Consider the following 19,257-nt stretch of genomic DNA (forward strand, 5'->3'; position numbering starts at 1 on the left):
TTTATTCCTGTACTCATCTTAACCTGTTAGCTTACGGTCTGAATCTTTAAGCACCGCCTGTTCTCAAACTTATGAAACCATGAACCATATGTGAATCAATTTATTATTTTTACTTGTTTAGCTGCTGATGTGCCTAACCTCATGCACCATTTTTCTGTATGAGAACTTCGTCTGATATATGATTACATCCTTGATGGCTCTATTGAGTTAACGTTTCATGCCAAGGCATTTATCATCATAATCAATTTTCATTTAGGTAGAGAATACCCTGTCATGCATGTTATGAGGCAACGGGTTCTATGTTATAACTAAGAACTGTTAATAGATTTCTACTTCTTTCAAAGATTTTTATAAATAGGGAAAATGGTTATATGCAGTTTTTTATGTTAAGACGTGATTCTACTGATAGATTCATCCATCATCGTAATCAATAATCAGCAAAAGGAATACATTTTCGCATGTATAATGCAAAGTATTGGTCATTGGCCTTGGCTCAGTAAGATACATCATGTGCTATTATTGTATGCCACATATCACTATCAATTGTTTAGATATCTATTTGAACTTTTGTAGTTGAGTATTGGATATCATATTCCTTTACCTTGTCTTTCAGATGATCTTGCTGGACTATGCCATGCATGGAGGATGTGCTTGCTGATAATGAACTTGGAGCAGGCTGATGTGGAGGTATGTTGCAATTTAGTAGTATCAAAGTATGATTATTGGGATAGTTGGTGGTCGACTTTCCTGACATACTCATGCAGTGTTTCGATTATGACCCTTCAAATGGAACAATTGGAAACATATTGAAGCAGGTTTTCTTTTCAATGGTATAAAAATGAGTAATGTTTTTATATGCAATCTGTATACATGGCACAAGATATTTTATCTGTATTACGTATAGTTTAGTTTACTTTAGATTTCAGGATGCTTCTGAGATACCATGTAATTTGCAACTGCTGTAGCACGCTGGTATCAGGTGAAGAAAGAGGTGGTTATTTGTTTTGTAGATTCTGTTCCAAGACTTTTGAGTTACAACAGGGACTTGCCAAACCTCTAACAGGTAGTGTTAATCTTGGGATGGGTCTGAGATATTCTGTAATTTGCAATTGCAAACGTGTACTGTTACAGGGGAAGAAAAATGATGCTAATTATTTTGTAGAATCTGTAACCAGACCTTTGGATTATCGCAGAATTCATGCTGAATAGTCCCATAACAGAGTATTAGTTCCTGTTTTATCTAAAAAATCTGGCTGTCATAATGGATGAGTGCATAGGATACCTCTGATGAAAGCATATTCTTAATCCTGTGTATAATGTGGCCAACTTGGTCATTTGTAGAACAATGATGTAGAATCAAACCTTTCTATTGTTGTGTTTGTTTTATTTTTCCATTGACAGAAACAGTGATGATATCCTATTCTTCCCATCCTTCTAACTCCTTGTTATGATCTGTGGGCGTGTTTGTCGAAGACTCAGAGGAGGCCTAACAACTTCCATGCTGCTTGCATCAACGACTTCTTCTCATAAAGGTGGCGGGTTTAGGAGAATGTCTTAATCCTGTTATGGAAAAAGGTTTCTATCTAATCCCAGATCCCACCCTCTTATAGAAGGGATTGCAGCAGCTTGAACCAGTCTGCTTAGCGTATATGCAAAAATTTAGGTATTTAGCTGTCATGTAATACGAGCCACTAGAACATGAGAACTACTGTGTGAGCTGGACATTTCCAACACTTTGCTTGCAAATCCAACCATATAGATGTGGTCGGCATGGTGAATTTGCTAGGAATCAACGGTTGGACCGGGTATTTTCGATGAAAAATATGATTTTTGGATGCTTAAATATTTATGAAGATTATGAGCCATTGATTTTAAAGCTTTAAAAAATCTTGTTTATGCATCATAATCGAATGATTCAAGGGATAGTTACTTATAAAACCAATCCTGTAGATCACATCCATATGGTTAGATTTAAGAGAAAAGAACAAAAAATTCATGAAAATCACAGTTCACACTAGTTCTCATATTCTAGTGACTATGTAATACTACTCCCCAATTGGAATTTCGATTCAAATGCAACTTCTCCTATTAGAGCTGGCATAACAAACTACACTGAGGGATGAAGCCAACATGAATCCTATCTGAACATAAAATTAAAAGGCAGTTTTGTTATGGCGATATCCGGACCACCTGTTCCGAAACTTCCAGTTCTAATAGGAGTATAACTACTTGTGTCATGCTCATTGTTTCAGGAATGAAGGATATTGAAGCCAGATTAAGACAGAGTTTGTTGCTCCAGCATGTGTCAGCTAAGGTTCGAATCTGGCTCCTACTGAGCTTAGAACAATTCACTTCTTGGACACATATTTCACCTGAAAGAGGACTAAATTCATGTTGTTTCAGGTTTAAGGCAAATAAAAGTCGAACATAGGGATCTATGAAAAGAAAGGAACAAGAATTGCATAGTCTAATCTATCTTCAGGTTTTCACGAAAGGCCTAAAGGCCTCGTTTGGATTGCAGGCTGAAAAACCCACGTTCACCTGATTTTTCAAACTTGTTAGAAACCTAGTTTTGCCTAAAACATGGTTTTCTTAAACCGAATTTTGACCATCAGCTGAACATCCTCAAAACCCAGTTACATAGCAAAAGCTGGTTTAACTCCGAAAACCAGTTTTTTGACCTGGTTTTGGCGTCATTCAAATGGGGCCTTAGGGGGCGTTTGATTGTGTAGGCGGCAGGACTGTGTAGAACAGTCCTGTATGGACGCTGCTGACTAGGCATAGAGTTGTTCTGGATAACCGAGTCAAGGTACACATGTTTTGTTTATTTATTTATTGTCCGGGATGTTCTGGCCAACACTGCTCCACGGGGGCGGAACACAGAGGGATACCTTTTAATTGTACTGATGAACACACAGAGCACCATGTTCCAGGTGTCTCACACATCCGCCATTTGCGCAGCACCATGGGGTGCTGATACTGCTGTCTACACAATCAAACACCTTAGTAAACTATTCTGAACAATCGTTTGAATACTCTCCACAGGGAGCAGTCTGCCCAGTTGAATGTTTCTCTTTTAAGCTTCCATCTCATGCATGAGAGAGAGAGAGAGAGATCTGTTCAGTGTGAAATCCGAGACAATCGATGAACATCTTGTCTATATTGTGATGTATTTATAAATAAACCATAAGGAAATCTCTCTTATTTTTTGGATAGTCCAAGGGAAAACAACCCAGGATGGCCAACCAGAACATACCGATATGCTCGGCATATGTCAGGTTTTCAGATAGATACCAGCCCAGGGTGGTCAAGGGCAGGGCCCAGAATTTGGGCCTAGGACAGCTTCGTAGGTAAGGAAGCATGGCTCAGGTTTTGAGGGCAAATCTTTAAAAGAAAGACTATAACTGGCTTGGCTACAGAATTGTGCTCAACTGGATCCAAGGTCCAAGCCTGACAAAACCAAGACTGGAGCCCAGCAAATCTGGTTTTGTATCAGGTTGGACAGGCTCTTCCTGATCCCTGAACTATGGAAACAGTGTTCAACAAAAACATGAGCACAGGATAATCTCAAGTCTCGACATTCCTTGAGAAAGAATGATCCTTATTTTCTGTGGAATGTGGATAGCAGCGGTGATAGCATTAAGCCAACAGAATCATATTCCCTTCACCAAAGCTTCAAAAGGAATATATACAAACGTAATCAAGAAAAGAATATTTAATTATGTATTCTAAACCATTCTTTCTTCACTAGTAACTATATTTGTGCTACCTCACTGGTCTGACATGAGATGTATAGATCATTGTACAATAACTACTAGTTAAACCAGCAAAAAAGAGTAATTCATTCCATATATCAGGCAATCTACAAACACACAAAAGGCTGCGATTATACCTGCTTCTGCCGTGATCCTTTGGGGTGATGTATAAATAGAAGGGTGTGTGTTTTTACTGCAGTCTGAGTGTGTGACGTTTTGGTTATGAACAAACAGAAACAGGGAGGCCCATATGTGTCATAATCGATTTCAATTATCTGCTTCCCAAAATGTGAGAAACCTGGAATTTTTGATAAAATGTTTCTTATGCATATAACCTTATAAAATCTGGGAAACAATAAAACTTCAACTAAGAAGTCCTTTTTAAGTAGTGAATTAGTTCACTTTCATAGTGCTGCTTTGCAAAACAGAGACGCTTGACACTTGACTTTTCTCCAGCACAAGTAAGCAAACAGCAGGGTCCAACTTTACAAAAGCAGTGCTAAGAATACCAAGATTGTATTATGTAGCAGAGAACATCAATGGACATGCTTTCACGGGCAAGAATGATCAATATTCAATAAGCTTGTCACAGTTACAAAGGACATTACTAAAAGAAATAACCAATTTGTACTTATCATATGAAATATACCAGAGTTGCAGTAAAACACAGAATTCCTGCAGGATCAAACTAGCCGCTCCACCAACAAAGAAACTCTTAGAACATAGATTTATTTCACCAGGCAAGCCTGAATCTTAATGCCTTTTATCATCAGAAACCCCATTGGGCAGGCTTGAAGATGGTCCACAGAGTCAAGCATGAAAGAGAGGCCTACATCATAAATTCATAATGATATCATGATAACATGATCTTCATCGATGAATATGGCACTATAACCAATGAGGCATCTACGAACCCTTTTTTAATGGCATAAGTTTTCTTCAAGGGTGATCAGTTAGCCAACTTTAGGTGGCAGTTATTTTACCCAATGCACTGCTATAGATTGCCAACTTGTGAATACTTTCCATTGTGAACCAGCCATGTGCAGCACTGCAGCCACATGCCATGCAGTGACCCTGAAACCATATGAAACATGTCCACTAATGTCACCAATATATTGAAGGAAATAAAGCAGCTTTCAAGAATAAATGTTCCGCATCAATAGCAGAATAGACCAACAAAATAACAAATATCCGGATGAAGAAAGCTAGTGTTGTACTTGGTTCCTACAGGTTCTCCCATCCTGATAGTCTCTACTACAGGAACTCGACTCACTATCAGAATAATTCAGTTTAACAATTATTGGTAAACTTTGAGGCACTTGAAAGAGAACCTTGCTATTTCTGGAACAACAAATATGCTGTCAATTATAAAAAATGAAAAGATCCACTTACATTACAGTGACTAAGTTATATGCCAATTGGATGATAGGTTTTCTTTCAAAACTTCTTCATACATGCATCCAGCATGCTCAAGCTCAATTGCATGATGGGGGAGAAAAGAGAAGGAAAACCCACAGAAACAACTATTTTCTGACATCAAAAGTAAACATTTCAAACTATGGAAAATTACAGTTGTAGAAAAGGACAAATAAAACTGTTGAAACTAAAAATAACTTGTGGGATCATGATACCAGTTTAAATACGTGAGTCAAAATCAAGGATCACAGTGTCATCCAGCTTCAATCCAACTACATCCAGCCTTCTTTCTTATCCTTTTATTTTTCATCATCTTCTCTACCTCTGCTGCATCTCTCCACCTACCTGCATCTGCCAGTATATTTGACAATAAAACGTAGCTTCCAGAACCATCAGGTTCAAGCTCAAAGAGATGTGAAGCTGCAATCTCAGCAAGCTCAACATTACCATGAATCCTGCAAGCACTGAGCAGAGCTCCCCAAACATAAAAATCTGGCTTCATTGGCATCTTTCTGACTAAATCATAAGCTTCCAACAGCATCCCAGCTCTCCCAAAAAGGTCCACCATGGCAGCATAATGCTCCATTCTTGGCTCTATGCCATGCTTAAGCTGCATGGTTTTAAAATATGTCCGACCTTCATCTATAAATCCTCCATGGCTGCATGCAGTGAGCAGGATAGTATAAGTGATGTGATCTGGAATTACACCCTCACCTTGCATCTGATCGAACAATCTCAGTGCATCAGCCCCATGCCCATGCATTGCGTATCCATATACCATGGAATTCCATGACACTGTGTTCCTTTCAGGCATCCTGTCAAATACTTTACGAGCGTCAGAAATGAACCCACATTTTGCATAGACATCCACAAGAGAACTGCTAACGAAAACCTCTTCTACAACTCCTATAACTAGTGAGTAACCATGGATCTCCTTTCCATGTTTCACATTCTCCAAATTTGCACAAGCTGGCAAGAGACCACTTATAGTTACTGAGGTTGGCATAAAACCGGACAGTAACATTCTACGAAATATCACAAATGCCTCTTCATTGAGATGATTCTGGGCAAAACCAGAGATCATAGCTGTCCAGGAGACAATGTCTGGTATAATTCCATCAGCCTGCATATCACGAAATGAAATTAAGGCCTTAACCACATTCCCTATCTGAGAGAATCCCACAATCACCGCATTCCAAGTGACTGAATCAGGCTTAACACCCGAAACCCTCATCTCTCCAACCAACTTCAGAGCTTCCTCAGCCAACCCATATTGAGAACAACTAGAGACCATGGTGTTCCATGACACGAGATCTCTCTGAGACATCGCATCAAACACCTGGCGGGCATCTCCCAGACACCCACATTTTGCATACATATCAACCAAAGCACTATCGACAAAAAGATCAGTCTCAAATCCAGAGCTCCTAATCAATTCGTGAATCCTCTTCCCAGTCTCTACATCAGAAAGATTAGCACATGCCCTCAACACGCTGGGAAAAACATACTTATTTGGTGCAAACCCTTCCTTTTTCATCCGATCAAACAATTCAAGCGTGTCTTTCCAATACCCATGACGCGCATAGGCACCAATCAGAACTACCCAAGATGTTAAATTCCTCTTACGCATTTCATCAAACACTTTCCTGGCATCCAGAATTCTGCCACATTGACAATAAAAGAGGATGAATTTGGAGCATAAGTAGCCTGATTTCTGCACTCCATTGACCACTATGTGAGCATGCAGTAGTCTACCTGCATTCACCAACCGAGTGCGTGCGAAAATCTGAAGGTAAATTCCGCAAGACTTGGAATTGATATGGTATGACCGATCTGACGATTGAATTGAACAGTAGAATCTGGAAATGATGGTGGGTGTGACGAATTTTTTGCAGAAGATGCTAAAAATTCTCGGTGGTCGTTGCATTCTACGAGTTCTACGTCACGGGGAATGTTCTTCATCCTCATTTACAATTTGTAGAGAATGCCCAAGAATTCTGGTAAGGTGGTGAATTGGATTCCAAGAAAATAGCACATTTGATGCTATTTTGAACTCCAATCTTGGATTTTCATCGTAAAATAGTCAGCAAAGAAGTGTTTGGTCTTTTCCCTCTTTTTCTTTAATTTGAATCTCTGGGGAGTATTTGGATACCTTGATTTGAATGCTACTGAAGTTGGATTTCTAGGCCATCGAATTCCTGAACTTGGATGTGGTAAATTTTGTTAAGATGGTGCAGGATTTTGAACAATACCGGTTTGGTTCGGATGGTAGTAGAGGTAGACTTTGGGAACTTGTGGAATTTGTTAAAAAAAAAGAAGTAAAATTCAGATTCGGAAGCACGAAAGATTGGGACTTAATGTCACATGGACACGGATGATGACACGACCACATGTTAAAAGTGCAAATGGATCAACTTAGCCTAAGAGGCAGCGGGCCTGAGGAGAAGATGCCTACTCCTTTGTCTCAGGATGGACTCCCACCGAGTGTGCGGGGGGTGCCATTAACTGGTGGGCTCGTTAAGGGCTTGTGTGTTCGGTGACCCACCCTGAGGGCGAGCTCATTAAGTGACCCGGTTCTCAGCAAGGGCTCCTTGTCATTAAGAAAAAAAAAACCAAGATCTAAATGTAGATCTTGCAAAAGTACCAGTTACAATCCAAAACGAGCTAGGTCATATAAATCTGAGTACCAATCCGAATATGATGTTATTTGAGATCCATGGAATAATATGTCGGATTTGGATCAGAGATCTAAATAAATCCGATTCATTTGCACCCCTAGCATTGGATGCTGGTTTGTGAGATTTTATTTCACAAGTTTATTATTCTTCATAGGCCACGTCGATCTGTAACAGGTTCGTGCCTAAGAGCAGAGCTTGGTTATGGTGGCTTCTTTATATATTGATATGTATTTGGCCTATCAATGAAATGAATATCCAACTTGAGTAACTATTTGGTTGGAAACAGCATACCTAATACCTAACCATGGTGTACTCAAGTTGTCAAAACAAACCAACAGGGACTCCATTTAGGAGCAGTTAGTGCATGTCACCTTGTGTTGGGATGTTGCAAGTTCAAATCCCAATGGTATGATTGTATAACTGGTAGGGTCTGCCTAACCCCAATCGAAAAAAAAATGGCAAAACAAGTGGTCCAGATTTGTCTCCTCCAAAAAAAAAATCCAGATTTGGCATGTAGGATGTAGCCAGTAATGCAAGGTAGTCATTTATGCAGCGTCAGGTGGAAAATCATACAAGCTACGATTCGATGAGCTAGGAGAGACACTTGGCATAGTGATGCAAACGGTTTGGATTTCAACCCGAAAATACATTGGGGAGTCAATCAGTTCAGATCCGCGACAACAAAATTTTGCAAATTTCCCCTCTGAATCCGACCCATTTGCAACCTTAATTTGGCCTCCCTGCAATATGAACCGATCACCAAAGAGAGAGAGAGAGAGAGAGAGAGAGAGAGGCACAAAGAATCAAAACTCTACCACCATATCACAAACTAATGACTAACTTTGGTAACAGAAACAGCCTTGTTTGAAGCTAATAACTAGAAGGGCAGAAGGTGAGGATGTAAGTTGGAGCCATGCACGTGAAGAGACTAGAGGCATCATCATACGCATAGCTGTAGGCCCTTGGGCAGATGGCCTTGAACATATTAGAGAAGAGGGTAGGCTTGCAACTCTGCGGCTTAGAGTGCTCTCCCCTGCAGCAATACTTGTCCGTGTTCAAAGCCAAGCACGCACTCTTGCAACCCACCACTCTGCTCCCACGCCTCACAGCAAACGTGGTTGGGCAGCACGAGTTCAAGTCAGCCATGCACCCAGCAACACTGCACCCAGACCCACCTCCAACCGGAACCATGCTCACCGGTAGGTTGAACCCGTCGACCAGGCTCACGTCGTAGTAGTGCAGAGGCGACTTGTCAGTGCCGAACGTCGCCTCTACGAGCGTCGCGGGCGGCACTCCTCCGACGCCATTGCAGTGCAGTAGGCCCGCACAGTCTCCTGTTTCGCACACTCCATGACCATTCTCATCGAAGCAACAACCTTGACGCCCCCAAATCCTCCCTGACCATCCCTGCGGCAAGTTCAGTACGACCTGCTCGCCAATACCCAAGTGAAAGCCACCGGTTTCCGGAGACGAGCACCCGGCGCCTCCGAGTATACCAGGCCATACACTTTCTTTGCAGTTGTTGACTAGTATCAGCTTTATCCCATCTGCATCACATTGCACAGATACTTAAAATTAACTGCCAATGATATGCAATATAGGAAACATATAGTGCAAAGATCAATGAAATGTAAATTGCTTACATGAAGATAATGAATTGCAGAGAAAGAGGAAGAAAAAGTAGAACAGGGGAGAAAGAGATGGCATTGTTGTTGTTTTCTCAAGTTTGTTTTGCAGGAATGAGGAGGAAATTGATGTAGAATGTGATATAAAGAGGGGGGGGGGAGGAAGAGTAGTGGGTTGTGTCTATCTTTGTGGCACTTTGTTTATCATAACTAACTTGAAACCGTATTGCGAGTAAGCATAGGGAACATGGAAGGTGCCTTCTAACTTTATCCCAAACTAATTGTAATTTGCTTGTGGTTTGAATTGGGGTCATAACCAAATAAATCCTGGCCTGAAGATGGTTTGTGTTTGGAGTCTAGACCCAAGGATGAGTTCCCAATTAGATTGAATATGTATTACCCACATGTATGGCAATCATCAAACTAGGTTTCAATCTTTTTACTACATTAGGTTATAGAGATGACCATTGCATTTCCACTACATGATGATGAAGCAATTGGGACGAAGAATATATATATATATATATATATATATATATATATATATATATATATATATATATATATATATATAGAGAGAGAGAGAGAGAGAGAGAGAGAGAGAGAGAGACTCCACCCCTGATTATGCAATTTTTTTGTTTTTAATTTCAGTTTGCTGAATCAAGTGAGCTGGTTATGGATTGTGGTTTCCTATATTTTAGGAGGCATATGAATAACTAGTAGGCATGTGGATTAGTGGGGTAAGTTATGGAAGAAGTGAAGGAGGGAGAAAGAGTAAAAACGTGGAATGTGGTGGCTCTTATACTGCAGTAGATTAGGATATTAGAGAAGGCATGCTTTGAAATATATTTTGATTGGAATATGGATTAAAATAGGTGGTACATTTCCAACTCATGGATCCACGGTCAGGGGTTAAACTCAGATTGCTTTGTTGTGTTTATTGTCATTTATATTATATAGTTCAGCCCAAAGAAGTGTAATATTTTTTTTTTCCAAAGAAATGTAATATTTTTACACGATTAATTAGTGAATAAATTAAAACCAACGGGGCCTCCACTTGTTTGGCAGGAGCAGTTAGTGCACGTCACCTTGTGTTGGGAAGTTGCAAGTTCCAATCCCAATGGTATAGTTGTAAAATTGGTAGGGATCTTCCTAACCCCAGCTGTCTCCGTGGAAAAAAAATAGTGAATAAAAAAACTTTTTTCTTTTTGTTTTTTATTTTTCACCATTAAGATTTCTCAATGTAGATGGGGAGTGCTGGTGGATAGAGAATGAGTTGGACGGTTTGTGTCAGATGTAGAGGCATAAACATTAGATGGATTCATATTCAGATCCAAGAATTTGTTGGGTCTGAGTACTCTTTAGTGGTAGGGATGTCAATGGTACTAGTTTGGGCCAGATTTGTTTACTCTCTTCCTAAACCAATCGATTAGACAATGTCAGCTCAGTACTCATAAATATCCAGCCGGGCCTTCTTTTGACTTAGCTAGGCTGGACCACGGCCTAGTCAAACTGGCTGAAAACCACGGCCTAGGCGCAGACCAGATCCACTTTTTAGACTGGATCAAAACCAGTTGATAGTCTGGGCCAGGCTGGGGTCTAAATCCTGGCCCAGGCTAGGCCGAAATGGGCCCATCCACGGGCCACATGGCCCGATGCCTGCAGCTCCGTTGCAATGCAGTTGACCTGAACAGTCCCCATCCACGGGCCACATGGCCTTGTTCATCGAAGCAGCACCCTTGGCGCCCCCATATCTTCCCTGACCAGCCTTCTGGCACATTTAGGATGACTTCCTCACCAAAGCCCAAATGTAGGCCACCATCTGCTGGTGTGGCATGCCCAGCACCTCCCACTATGCCATCTGTAACAATTGAAATATACTTGCAATTAAACACATTTTTCACTATAATTAGGAAAGAATGCAGAAGGCATTCATGACAAATATCAAAGAGACTTCACATTAGATTCAGCGCCGGTGCCTCTGAGAGCCATCAATCTTAACTTTTCTCGAGATGGGTTTGGGTGTGCATCTCGAGAAATGTTGAGATGGATCCGCGTTGCTGCATGGCCAGCATGCAGCGACACCGCATAAAAGATGACCTCACAGCAAAAAAATGTAGACTGATTACATGAAGTTAGTGAGTTGCATAGGAAGAGGAAGGGAAAGAGCAAGAAGAATGGAGAAACTTGAAGAAACCACTCCAGACACAAAGACCTGATCATTCTGACTCAGCCTGTTGTACCCACGGTCGTTATGCCAACTGCGTAAAACTCTGAGGCTAGGACCCTTGCCCCCGGGGCCTATGTTGAGCTTCAGCTTATGCAGATGGGTGATCCTCATGGGAATAGAACCTTGACCACCCATCTAGCGGTCAAGGCCCCCACCCCACTAGGCCAACCTTTATACTGGTCTCCGTTTTTCTAGAAACTGCCAAACAGAGGCTTACTCTTTATCTTTGACTAACTCAGGTTAAATCTCTGTTAAATTGAATCAAATGTCAATAACACCTACCTTTCTCTTTTCTATGATGGTAAATAAGTATTTTTCAATTAAGGGCAATATTTTACAACATACCAACAATTTCTCTAAAAGGAAATATAGAAAACTCAAAAGAATCATGCATCCAAAGATATTGGAAATTAACCTGAGGTCCTTATTTGGCAGTTTTTCAAAAAAGCTTGCGGTGCACATTAGGAAATTTAGGACTACTTTTGGAATTAGGGTCAAATGGTTCGCCCTCAGATGGAACTTTTTCCTTTTATCATTCGTTAAGCTTGTTTTGGTGAAATCAGTGCATTTGTCTTTAAAGTGATGAACTTGCTCAGACTTTTTAGAAATGTATCATGATCCTTAGAATTTTTAGAACAATCACAAATGCTTCTGTGGGAGGTTTATTAAGTTTGTATACCTTGAGACTATGACAAAATCTATTAGCCTTCATATGATGGCACATTATCACTAGTATTTCATGGGTGGCGTTGAGAATCATTCTTTCTAAAAGTTGCTACCATGGTGGTAGGGAATTGGTTTGGCTTTGAGTAAAGTGCTGGAAATCCTCATCATGACCCAAACATGTAGCTCAAAAAGCATGTTTGGCAGTGGTACTCTCCCCTCCCAATCCATGTGTTTTCTTCTTTTTTGTTGAAGATGAATCCCAAAGACAACAGCCTAAATCATAAGGTAAGGATCCTAATCAGAGTCAGACAAATGGTGCACTGAGCTAGATAGGATTCGGTCTAACATATATTGGACCGAATCGGACTCCGGTTAGCTCAGTCCCAATGAGGAGGTGTGAATGTGTGCACCATGTTCGACCCACATCTCCTTTCCCTGCAGATATGTAAGGTCAGACACTAACAAGTGAAAATAAGTGGGACTTAGTCATCTGTTTTCATCACCATGTCATATATTAGAGCTGTCCAACTCTCAAAGATGATGGGAGTGACTTCGCTGAATTGTCTACTTACCTGAGAAAATTTACTAAGAACCTGTTTGCTTCATGTAACTTTCATGGGAAATTGTTAAGCTAACAATTCTTTTCTTTTTAATTACCATCATAGTGTAAAGATAATGCATTCGAATCAGGTTGTGAAGGAAGATCCATCCTGCTCGTTATCTAGTCTAAAAGAACAATTCAGATCATATGAAGAAAGCAATTAGAATGAGGATAATACAAAGGCAGGAAGAAAGCTCAAAACGTTGTCAGCCTTAAGATCTTTTTAAGCCAAAGGAGATTGTTTCTAATTTCTTCAAAAGAAACACCTCTATTATTATCCAGTAGTTTCCAAATTAAGAATTGTGATTTCTTGGGCTATAACAATTTGCTAAATAGTGGAAACCTTTCTCCTCTCTAAGCATAGAAACTCGTGGATGTAGGTATTCAATACCACAACACATAAAAACGTTGTGCATTGTGTGTAAGGTTCTTGTGTTTTTATTCCTTTCATGGTATCAGAGCCATCGTGCTCTTATAATGTGCTTTGCTTCAATTTTCATTCTCATGAAAGGTCTTTCCCTTCCATGGGAATGAAACAAACAGGCCCTAAGAACTTGGTGCTTTCCTTAGTAATGTTGTAATCCTTATAAGTTTACAGAAGTCATTGGCTACTTCTTCAAATACAAGTTATAACAAGAAATAACATTTTGACAGACAATTGGTTTAGGCATGCATACCCGTCCATTGCAGAGCAACCAACTGTTTTTCTTTTCTTTTTTTGAATAACTGGGACGCAAGTTCCTTGGATTAAAAATCTCACGTTTCCCCTTGCCCATCATCATGCTTTTCTTTCATTTTCCAAAACTTTGTAAGAAGCTCACTTTCAAAAGAAGGAAAACTTGTTTCTTCATTATGAAATTAGAGTTTTTTTGTCATTGAAAATGCATTTTCTACGTTACTCTCTCTCTCTCTCTCTCTCTCTCTCTCTCGGGGATTTCCGGACTTTCAGTTATGAAGATCTTGTGTTAGAATATTCGGGGACTGAATTGCCCCTCCAAACGTCTTTTCCTGGCGAGTTGGATTCGTCAAGAAAAGCCTGATTTGATTGCACTTTGTGAAACGAAGATGGCAGATATCCTGAGCTCCGTCGTCTCCGAAATCTGGCGTGGTGCAGATTTCTTCTTCAAGCCTGCGATTCAATATGCGGGAGGCATCCTCATCCTCGGGAAGCATTCTCTAGCTTTACAACAGGTGGATGAAGGTACGTTTTCCATATCCATTACTCTTCCACTTCCTTCAAACGCCAATCCAGCTGTGGTCACTATGGTGTATGGTCCCCACCGTCAAAGCCGGCGGGAGGAGTTTTGGTTGGACTTGAATAGGGTCATTGCTTCATTTGGGGGACCATCATATTATCATGGGAGATTTCAACTGCCTTCTGTCTCCTATCGACTCAAGTATTCCGGTGACCTACTCGGCTTCAATGAGGATTTTCCAAAACTTTATTCAGATGAACCGGTTGTACCACGTTCTCCATGTAGGCGAAGCTTTCTCGTGGACCAATCGACGATCTAGACCATGCTTTCGTCTGCTAGACATGATGTTTGTTTCGTCAGATCTGCTGAGTTCTATTAATGACATTTCATGTTACCTACTTCCACCATCTGTCTCGGACCATAGTCAGATTGTTATCCGATGGAGACAAGGCTTCACCGGCGACAAATCCTTTAGATTTGAGCAATGGTGGCTTAAGGAGGCGGGTTTCGAGTCATTAGTCCAACAATCTTGGAGTAGACCTTGCTATGCGGTCCGGGCGGCTACTAGATGCATGGTTAAGCTTTTTCGACTATCCCGCGATATCAAATCTTGGCTTATCTAAAATAAAATAAGCAAATTATAAAATATGGAGGATTGGGAGCGTGAGCTGTCTTCTATAAATCAGTCTCTCTTGGATACGACCTATATGAATGCATCAGATATTGACAGCCTTAATGCTAGATCGGCCGAGATGACTCTTCTAGTGCAATCTTGGCGTCTAAAGGATGAGATTCGTTGGAAGCAGCGGTCAATGGTGACTTGGCTTAAAGCGGGTGACGGAAATACAAGGTTCTTTCATTCTTTAGCGTCGCACAGGCATCGAAGACATGCGATTCATTCTATGTATATCAACGGTGTCTCCTTTTCGGGCGATCAGGTAATCAATGTTGTCACCAACTATTTCTCTAACCTGTATTCCTGCAACCAAGCTGCAGGTGGCAATATGGGTAGGACTTTATTTTTGTCCTTGGATCGAGCGCTATCCAACTCGATTCAGGGGTTATTCACCAAAGAAGAAATCGCCTTGGCGGCGTAGGACTCGTCTGGGTGGAAAGCTCCAGGTTTTGATAGGTATCCAGTGGATTTCTTTCGCATATTCTGGCAATGTGTTAAGAGTGACATTCTTAGTGTCTTCGCTGAGTTTCATCGCAATGGCAGATTGTTGGTTCATGCTCACCTAGCAATTGTGTCACTTATTCCTAAGGAGGAAGCCACATCGGATATCTCGCGGTTTCGACCTATATCAGTGTTAGGGAGCTTATATCGCATTATTGCCAAGGTCTTGGCTAATAGGATGCGGTCAGTCACTCCTAGGATTTTTTCGGAGGCTCAGTTTGCCTCATTTCTAACAGAAGGCTTCAACATTCCTTCATTTTAGCCACCAAAGTGTTGCACTCTCTGAAGATCAACGGGGGGGGGGGGCTTCTTCACCCTTAAGCTTGACTTTCATAAAGCCTACGACTCAGTTCATTGGCCGTTCCTCTTCAACATGTTGGCGAACCTGGGCTTCAGTAGACGTTTCTCTAGTTGGATGCAGGAGCTGGTTACCAATGCCCAGTCACAAATTCAGATCAATGGGGTCAAGGGAAATCAGTTCAAACTTGGTCGTGGTCTTCGGCAAGGATGTCCTCTGTCTCCGTTACTCTTTAACATCGTCTTTGAAGGCATTGTGGTTTTGGTTAAGAGGGCAGTGGAGGATGGTCTAATTGAGTCTCTCGGTATACAGGAGTGTCGTAGTCAGATCTTGACCTTCGCGGATGACATAATTATCTTCGGAAGGGCGTCCATCCAACAAATGTTAAGATTCAAGCTTGTCCTTCTTTTTTTCCTATCGATGTCAGGGTTATCCATCAACTACGATAAGTGTTGTTTATCCATGGTCAATGCCTCTCCGTCAATGCTGGACATGGGCCAACGGATATTCGGGTGCTCGGTATCGAAAAACTCCTCTTCTTACCTGGGTCTGCCACTTCAAATCAGTCGTGTAACAACGGCAGCCTGAAGCGCTACTATTCAAAGGGTTCGTAACAAAATATCGGGCTGGCAAGCTTCCTACCTTTTTATCGCAGGTAGACTGGCTCTCATCAAGCACGTTCTTTCTGCTATGCCAGAATTTTTTATGTCTATGTTTCTGATGCCTATGGGGGTTAGTAAGAAGCTTACTCAGGTAGTGGCGAATTTTTTGTGGTCGGGGCGAGGTACCAACAACAAACGTCACCTCATAGGGTGGGACACCCTTCGACTTCCCCTATATAGGGGGGGGGGGGGGGGGGGTTGGGAATCAAGGATCCAAGGCTGAAGAGTATGATTCTCGTCGTGAAGCAGAGCTGGCTTGCCCACCAACCTGGGTCCCCGTGTGCAAGCATGCTTATAGCTAAATACGGAGGTGTGGAATCCTTGGTGGGGGCCACTAGCATGCGTCAGCGAACAATGTCAAAGCTTCGTCGATCATGGATCAAAGCTTGGTCTGCGGTTATGTTACATAATGGTAATGTTGACTCGCTGTCTCAGTTCGTTGGTCACATCCTTGCTCCGAATGGATCTTTCCGCTCAAAAGAAGGCTACCACGCTCTCCTTCCGTCTGGGGTGGACCGGTTTTCGATGAGCTTGCTCTGGGGCAAGGGTCTGACTCCGAGATCATGTTTCCTGGCTTGGCTAATCTTACACGATCGGGTGCAGACTGACAATTTCCTCAAATCCATCAGATTCCATCAGTCGAGTAAATGTGTGTTGTGTGAGGCGGCCGAAGAATCTGCGTTTCACCTTTTTTGGGAGTGCTCTGTCTTTCAAAACATTTTCAAGGTGACTTGGAATAAGTCGGGGGTCAGCGTGTGCCAGGAATCGTTCGCCAGCGATTTGTTGTGGGGTCCTAAGCAAGTTCGTCATTGCAACTATTGGCGGATTATTTGGCGTACCTGGCTTCTCTCGTCATGGTGGGTTGTATGGATGACTCGCAACAACGCTATCTTTAGGCATATTCCGGCAGTGTTCAACAAAATAGTGAACCTTATTTTGGCGGACGTGTATGCCATTCTTCGCATCAACATCCCTGATCTTCAACACAATCTGCCCACAAGTACCATTCATGATCCAGAGTGATGCTCGCCAACAATCTGGAGTTGTTTCGTGTTTTTTTGTTATCTTTTTTTCATTTTTCATTTCTCTTTCTTCTTTTTTCCTTCGTTTTGGGGCCCATTGGCATGTCTTGGGCCTGGTGGGTTATCTGGTAGGTTCAATGTTGGTTGAACCTGTTTCGTAATGTTGATGGTTATAGTTCGGCTCTCTCTCTCTCTCTCTCTCCGTATTTGGTTTGGATCTGGGCAAACAAAATCAACATAAGTCGATCAAAACCATAACCAACAGTTTACATTTAGTTCGGATCTAGGTAAACCAAATCCAACATAATAGTCTCACATGGGATCAGATCAAAACCAAATCCAACATAATAGTCATAATAGTTGGACAAGGGACTTAGATCAAAACCAAATCCAATACTTTGTATTTGATCTACATCTCGGTAAATCAAATCCAACATAATAGTCAGACAGAACATTCGAAACAGAACCATATGCGACAGTCTCTATTTGGTTTGGATCTAGCTAAACCAAATCCAACATAATATTCAAACATGGGACTCATCAGAACCACAATCCAACTTAATAGTCAGACATGGGGCTCAGGTCATACTGGAATTGGATTCAGATCTGAACTCAATAATAAGACCTATACCGCATCCATATCTCAATACCAGATGCACATTTGTACCTGATTAGGTCAGGTCTTGTTGTACTCTTAAGTTAGAATTAGATTTAGATGTAAAAATGTTAGAACCGTACCTAAACCATTTCCATCCCTACTCATACAGGTGAAAATGGGTCAGTTTTGTCCAACCTTTGATCTGAATGTGTCACTTTAATTTGATTACAAATTGTAACTCATTTCAAATCCATATTATAAAAAAGTTGTTCTCCAAACAAGATCAAGGAATCAGGTGGAGTGGTAAGCTAAATCCTTGAGGGTATGTTTGATGGCTTATCCCGGGTTGGACAAAATAAACAAAAAAAAAACAGAACAAAACATTGGGTTTTTTCGTTCCGTACCAACTGTTTCAAGTCTAACATTTGTTTGAACCATACTCAGATGCTATGTTCCAAATGTTCATTGTTTGATGACGATGTGCAAACAACTTCGACAATCATGGATAATGAGTCGAATTACTTTGTTTTAGATCGTGTAACCCAATCTGATCACCATTTTACATATTTTAACAAGTTTATTATAGTTTTTTGCTCGAACATGAATCCAATTACAGAATTATGTCTAAAAATCATAATTTTTTGCCTTAAATATGAATTTGGAATAAGATTTTTGCCCAAAATATAGATTTTTATCTTAAATATAGATTTTGAATTGGATTTTTGCCCTGAATATGGATTTTTGCTTCAAATATGGATCTCACGCATTTTTCATTGAAAAGGAAAAAGGGAGAGGAGACCTTCCCCTTGCCAACACCGAGGGAGAAGTCATCGCAGAAGATCATGATCCGCACCCTTTGCAATGCCCCAAGCTTGGCCCTCACCTTCGTCTCCTGGATCGCCAACGGCACGCTATTCTTTTTCAGATTTGTCGCTGGCTTGGCCACCCCAGACGAGTCGACCATCTCGCCTATTGTCCATACAGTTGCCGACACCGTCGTCATGTTCTTCGCGACATACACAAAGGAAAACAAATGAAAGGATATTTTTGGATGCAACCACTTTTTCTATATAAGTTGGTGACCAGCACTGTGCTCTAAATTGCAAGTTCCCGATTTATCCCAACCTTTCTAGATAAATTTCTCCACCAAAACATCCCCCATCAACAACAAAACTTTCATTTCTATATCATTCACCAGATTCCTTACTTGCCAAAAAATAGTATAAAAATGATGCTTCAAACACGAACGAAGCGAATCCATCGATGAAAGGGGAAAACAAAGAAAACCCATTTCTTGGAATCGGAACAAGAACAGAGAATTCGCATTTTCCGG

General features: G+C 41.1%; 1 protein-coding gene and 1 pseudogene across 1 annotated transcript; both read right to left on the reverse strand.

Moving 5' to 3' along the window:
• Positions 1 to 4,304: 4,304 nt before the first annotated feature.
• LOC149839872 (Tetratricopeptide repeat (TPR)-like superfamily protein) lies at positions 4,305 to 7,211 on the reverse strand. Its single transcript, XM_090004263.1, has 2 exons — positions 5,387 to 7,211; positions 4,305 to 4,829 (listed from the first exon to the last, which is right to left on the reverse strand). Exon 1 carries the CDS (start codon positions 7,096 to 7,098, stop codon positions 5,425 to 5,427), a length of 1,674 nt encoding a protein of 557 aa, XP_089860389.1. The 5' UTR covers positions 7,099 to 7,211; the 3' UTR covers positions 4,305 to 4,829; positions 5,387 to 5,424.
• A 1,508-nt stretch (positions 7,212 to 8,719) lies between these two features.
• Positions 8,720 to 11,839, reverse strand: LOC149839873 (thaumatin-like protein pseudogene; annotated as a pseudogene).
• Between the last annotated feature and the right edge of the window lie 7,418 nt (positions 11,840 to 19,257).

The sequence above is a fragment of the Nuphar pumila genome, chromosome 4 (genome assembly GCF_984573655.1).
Source record: "Nuphar pumila chromosome 4, dmNupPumi1.hap1.1, whole genome shotgun sequence".
In the NCBI taxonomy this organism is placed as follows: Eukaryota; Viridiplantae; Streptophyta; class Magnoliopsida; order Nymphaeales; family Nymphaeaceae; genus Nuphar; species Nuphar pumila.

Bases quoted from the DNA above. Each gene is read 5' to 3' on its own strand.
- LOC149839872 (XM_090004263.1), bottom strand. From the start codon at position 7,098: ATGCAACGACCACCGAGAATTTTTAGCATCTTCTGCAAAAAATTCGTC.